The sequence below is a fragment of the Pteropus vampyrus genome, unplaced genomic scaffold, assembly GCF_000151845.1.
Source record: "Pteropus vampyrus isolate Shadow unplaced genomic scaffold, Pvam_2.0 Scaffold40, whole genome shotgun sequence".
Classification (NCBI taxonomy): domain Eukaryota; kingdom Metazoa; phylum Chordata; class Mammalia; order Chiroptera; family Pteropodidae; genus Pteropus; species Pteropus vampyrus.
Genome location: NW_011888821.1, coordinates 2,382,173 through 2,388,407, shown reverse-complemented (window position 1 = coordinate 2,388,407; position 6,235 = coordinate 2,382,173). Strand labels below are relative to the sequence as shown.

General features: G+C 46.6%; 1 protein-coding gene across 1 annotated transcript in view; it reads right to left on the bottom strand.

Annotated features, from left to right (window-relative positions):
- Positions 1-6,235, bottom strand: part of ABAT (4-aminobutyrate aminotransferase) — an 80,319-nt gene that overhangs the window by 12,899 nt on the left and 61,185 nt on the right. Inside the window, exons 7-9 of the mRNA XM_011358414.2 lie at positions 2,786-2,866; positions 1,987-2,079; positions 943-1,005 (exon numbers count right to left, since the gene is read on the bottom strand). Coding sequence (XP_011356716.1) covers positions 943-1,005; positions 1,987-2,079; positions 2,786-2,866 — 237 coding nt within the window. The remainder of the gene's footprint in view (positions 1-942; positions 1,006-1,986; positions 2,080-2,785; positions 2,867-6,235) is intronic.

Below are 6,235 nucleotides of genomic sequence, written 5' to 3'. Positions count from 1 at the left end.
AAAAAAAGCTTAAGTTCGTGTAGGTTTGTATGAATACGGAGAAGGGTATGGGTCTACTGCTAGCAAGAGGTGGGGTTAGCAATGAAAAAAAGTAAGAAGCACGAAAGGAAAAAAACAAAATAAAACAATCTCACCACCCACAGGCATCCCATTATGAACGTGTTAGTGGAGTTTCTACTGTAACGTCCTGCTCTGGTGGACGCTGGCTGCGGAGCTTGTAATCTACCCACTTGGTTTTCGTTAGGGTCCCCACCACCGCTGTCCCCCAGCAGTGGCCTCCTTGGTGCCACCTTAATTCCTCCTGCACTTAATTCCTCTTTCCCTATTACTGGCTGTATGGACGGTCGCCAGTCTGTCTGGTCGCTGCTCTGCACACCAATGGGGCGAACACCCTTGTGCATACGTTTGTGTTGACCTTTTGGATTTTTCTAGAAGATACATTAAAGGTTCCCTTAGACGGGTCCAATTCAGGCAGTTGTTCTGGAGAACTGCTGAAGAGCCCCACTCGGCCTTGATGCCCAGGAAGGGACTAGGGAGTCGGAATGCTTGGAGACCTCTTGTTGGGGACCGAATGTTTGTGTCCCCCCAGATTTGTATATTGAAGCCTAACTAACCCTCCATGTGATGGTATCTGAACACAAGGCCTTAAGCAGGTGACCAGGGTTGGCTAAGGTCATGAGGGAGGCCCCCGATGGGATTAGTGTCTTCACAAAAAGAAGCACGAGAGAACTTGCTTGCTCTCTCTCTCTCTCAGACACACTGAGAAGGTGGCCATCTGCAGCCAGGAAGACAGCCTGCCCCAGGGAGCCAAAGCAGCTGGCACCTTGACCTTGGACTTCCGGCCCCCAGTCTATGGTATCTGTTATGGCAGCCTGCGCTGAGAGGGGCAGGGTCTGCCAGCTCGCGTCAGCCTGAGCGGGGGCTTTTGGCAGCTCCACTTACCTGGTTGACCATGCATGTCTCCAGCTCCTCTTTGGAGAAACCTGTTTGACCCCTTTCCTTGCTCTGACGAAACAAAACAGAACAAAATCTCAGAGACGTTCTGGGGTCTGAGGGGCTTCTACTTCCACTCAAACCCACAGTTAGCCCGGACCACTGGAGAATGCTCACTCAAGAGCTGATCTCAGGTGTTGATTGAGGAACAGAGTGAAGAAATAAAATGGAGTCGCTGTGGTCAAGCTGCTCAGTTATCAACTCTAAGTGGGCTGAGGCTTGAGGAAATGGTTATTCTTGTTATAACTGAGTCTGGGAACTTAAACTTTTGAACTTCCCAGTCCCCTGTCAATGCCTAGACGTACATCAGTGCGGCTGCTGTGTGTCAGAGCCTGGATACACATCAAACCTCCAGAATGACCTCAAGAAGAACAGGTTCCCTTGTCTAGACCATCGGACACCTGACAGTTACCTTCTTGGACCAATCCAGGAGCTAAGAATGCAGAACTGACCTTTCTGAAGAATGTACTTATTACCATGAAAGTCCCAAACTTTTCTTTCTCCTTCAGACACTCTGGGTATTGCCTAGTAGTGTTTCTGGATTGTCAACCTTAAGACCCTTGAACAAATCTCTGTTATTTTATTTCTGGTCAAAGCCTCCTCACTCTCTCTGAGTACGTGCGACATGATCATTACACTTATGTACTAAAGCATGAGATTGTTAATTGTGCTTCTAACGAAATAAATAGAATACACAGGGTACATTACTTTTCTGTTAGCAGCAACCACTGAGATCTGCTGAGATGGTATGTGTTAGTCCAGGTAAAATAGTGTAATTATACGGAGGAAGTTTGGTGCCAAAGCCTCGGCTCTCTGCACCGTACCCCACTAGGATGTTTGGAAAGCCCCATCCGGGCAGTGGCCCTCTCTGGGTTTTAAGCATGGTCACTGATGTCCAATACTCTGGCCAGCTGGGATGAATAGTGAGACAAAGGGTGAGTCTGTGGCTGGGTGCTGGGGAGCCTGTGTGTGTGTTCATGCCCCAAATCTCACCCGGTACCACATGAAGATGGTCTTGAAGGCGTTTTCATTGGAGCAGGAGCCGCAGGCCATGGTTATGAGCTGGGACATCCCTTTGGGAGCCACCTGCAGGGAGAGGAACAGCTGTGGGCTCAGTTTCATCTGGAGTCTGCCTCCCTCAGCTGGTGTGGTGCCTCTGTGGGCTGCAAGCTGGCCTTGGGAGCTGTGGGCGGCAGAGGGAGACTGGGAGGGAACCAGAGATGTCCCAGAAGCAGTTGGCCTGGGAGAGTGGACTCGGGCTCATCCAGGGGTGGCGGAGGAGCCCAGAAGCCCCGAGGCTGGAGGGAGGACAGGAAAAAAGGGCAAAGGAAAGCCCAGTCTGTCTCTCCTGATGCAACTGCCACCGCTTGAGACATCCATATTTTGCAGGTGGGAAGTTGAGGTTCTGAATGATTTTAATCATTGTAACAACTGAAATGGAAACGTTGGGGGCGGGTTGAATAACATGTGCAAGCCTCCTGTCATGGGACAAATACTAATTTCTCCTGAGTTCCCTTTTTCCTGCACACAAGGAACCCCTTCCTGTCTTCAAAAGGACAAGTAAAAACACTCTTCGTGAAAGAAACGGCACAAAGAGTAAGAGTGACGTAGGAACACCCCATTCTTTATCGTTATGGATCTCAGCCTTGTTCTTCCCCAGCTGGTGCCGCCTGCAAGAGATGAGAACAGCCTTTCCTGCAGGGGCGGCAGGGCGGGGGCGGGAAGGCAGGAAGACAGGAAGGCAGAGGTGGGTCCTAGCAGCACAGTGGGGGGATTGTTCCCACGGACTCACCGAGATCAGGGACTCCCGCAGCTTCTCTACAAAGTTCTCTGGAGGCAGGATACCCAGGGCAGGTCTGTTGATGAACGTGCTCTGCAAGAAAGGCCAGGAGGCAAACAGTGACTTCGCGGGCTGACCCAGCTCCCTGCCCGCCAAGCCCGCCGTTCACAGGGAGGTGAAGTCCAACAGGCTGATGGTGCTCAGTTGGTGCTGGAATGACAGGTTTCTCAGCACTTTTAGAGACATCCACTAGGATCGCTCTGGGTTTGCAGGAGAAGTGGCAACGTCTTGGTTGTGACATGGTTCTATAGTTAAGACGAGATGCTACCGCTGGGAAAAACTGGGCGAAGGGTACACAGGATCTCTTTGGACTATTTTTTGCAACTTCCTGTGAATCTATCATTTAAAGAAACCCCATCCGTATGCTTAAAAAAATAAATAAAAATAAAAATAACAAGCACTGACGAGGATGTGGAGCATCTAGAACTCTGATTCGCAGCTGGTGGGAAGGTAACAGGGGGCAGCCACTTTGAAAGGAAGTGTGGCAGTTTCTCTTCATGTTAAACACACACGCATCCTACGACCCAGTGATCCCATTCCTCAGTATTTATCCAAGTGAAACAAAGACGTGAATGGATGTGAATGTTTATAGTGGCTTTTATTTTTATTTGCCCAAATCTGAAAACAACTCAAATGTCCCCCCACGGGGGAGAGGATAAATAAACTGATAAATACACGCATACCATGGAATACTACTCAGCAATAAAAAGGAACAATTTATTGACACACGTAAGGGAAAGAAAAACAAGGGGAAAAAAATCTCAAAGTCATGGTACTGAGTGAAAGAGGAAATATCAAAGGGTTACACACAGTATGGTTCCATTTATATGGCAAAACTATAGGGACAGAAAACAGCTCACGGTTGCCAGGGGCTGGGCTCGGGAGAATGTTTGAGGTGATGAATTGTACCATGTCTGGATTTTAAAAATGTGGTAAGAGAAACATAACATAAAATTTACCATCTTAACTAGTTCTAAGTGTACAGTTCAGTAGTTTTGAGTATATTCACACTGTTATGTAACCATCACCACCGTCCATCATCTCCAGAACTGTTTTTATCTTGCAAAACTGAAACTCTGTATCCATAAGACACTAACTCCCCATTCCTTCTCTCCCAGCCCCTGGCAACCATCATGCTATTTTCTGTCTCTGAATTTGACGACTCAAGGAACCTCATATAAGTGGAATCATATTTTTATGTCCTTTTGTGTCTGGCTTATTTCATTTAGCACGATGTCCTCCAGGTTCATCCATGTTGTAGCATGTGACAGAAGTTCCTTCCTTTTTAAGGCTGCATAATATTCCAAACTGATGGCTATACCAGTTTGTTTATCCATTCATTCATCAATGGACTACTGGGCTGCTTCAGAGTTTGGCTCTTCTGAATAGTGCTGCTATGAATATGTGCAAATGTGTCTGGATTTTGAAATGACTATGTGACTATATTTGGCAAAATTCACACAATGATACACTACAAAGAATGGATTTTACTGCATGTAAGTTATACTTTAATTTAAAAAAAAATGGGAAAAAGGGCATTAAGAGGCAGTAGCAGCTCTAGAATTTCTGAGTGAACAGGGCTTAGGAGAGCAATGTGATGAGGAGCTGGCTAGATAAACAGGATGAGCTGAGTATGAGAAAAGCGAAGTTAGAAAAATTACTTGACTCTCTCTGTTGATTCTCCCCCCTGATTTCGATAGACATGGGTCCAGAGAAGTATTTCCCTCTGCAAGGAAATCAATAGCGCAAGCCTGATGCTAAATAGACACTCGCTTCCGACACTCAGGAAATGAGGGGGCATGGTGGTTGCTAAGAACTTGCTTGTCCACAAGTCAGTCAGCCCTGCCCTGTGACTACAGACGCAGGCAGAGGGAGCCAGTATCTCCAAGTTTCAAGAGAAAAGAGAAATGCAGATTTTAATGAGAAATCCCCCTGCTTTAAAATGCTGGCCAAAATTATTTTAAAACAGTCTCAGGTGGAGGGACAGTCACATGCTCATGTAGCTGCATTCTTGAACAAAACCAGCCCCATGTCTTGCCGGTTTCAAAACACAGGCATGGATGCTAGTTGCCCACATGACAGGATTGGAGACACATGAACAGGGCCAATGATCCCAGATCTCCCCACTGGCTTGGCCTCAAATACTTTCCTTAAAGATAACATTCCAATTCCGAAAGGACGCGCGGACCACGGTAGAAATATCTGGAAGGACACGGACCACAGTAGAAGTTTCAACCGTGGTAGTGGTTTCAACCATTAATACTCTAATCTGGCAATCTCACTTCTAGACCTCCTCCAAAGAAACTGTTTCAAATGTGAACAAAGGCTATGCATTTAATTATTCACGTAGCCATATTTATAACAACAAAAAGAAGCAACGCTCTAAATGCCAATATCGGGTTAGGTAAACGTTAGCACTTTAACTCAAGGCGATGTTGATGTTACGTGGCTAGCAAAAAGAAGGTTCCAATTTCACATCAGGGTTCGCTCTTGGCGTGATACGTCTTATGGGTTGTGACAAATATATAGTGACATGTGTCCACCATCATAGAAAATGCAGATGGAAATGCAGATGGAAAAAGAGCACAGCTGTCCCGTCCCTTGAGGTCCAGCCCGTCCCTCTGGATGGATTGGGAAGTGTCTGGGAGGGATCTGCACAGTGGATAAACAGTGTGATCGCCAGGGATTGGGCTTGCGTTATTAAAAGGGATTGTACTAGACGCAATGTGACATCCTGGATTGGATCCTGGAACAATAACAAAAAAATGAACATGAGTGGGAATACTGGGGAAATCTGAATGAAGTCTGAAGGATGTAATGGAGCAACGTTACTTTCTTAGTTTTGACAAGGGTACCATGTGTCGACATTGGGATGAACTGGGTGAAAGGTAGATGGGAACTGTATTTACAACTTGTATGTAAATCTAAGATTAGTCGAAAATAAAAACATTTAATTTTTAAAAAGGGGAGGATTGGCCGAGTCTGGGATTTGGGTACGTCTCTCTCAGACACAATCGACGGATTTAACTCAATGCAAACCCGAATAGTGGCCTCATTGCATAGGCGGGCCCCAGAACTCAGCCTGTTAGTGGCTTGAGAACTTGGCTCTGACTGCTGGACATGGTGGCAGGTTCACACTGGATAAGTAGTGGGGGTGATGCTAGCCTTCCTTGCCGTGTCCTCTTTCTACCCTACTGCGTGACAAGGTCCGGAGATGGGGACAGAGGCTTCAAGGAATGCATCGTCAAGAATGAGGACGTGGCATGTGTTTAGGGATAATTGGTTTCTTAGAAACGATCCTATGAATAGGGGGAATTTGGGTAGCACAAATTCTAGTAAGTGTAGACGCTATACAAATGGATTTCCTCAAAATTGGCTCTGAGGAAAACATAGTAAATTCCC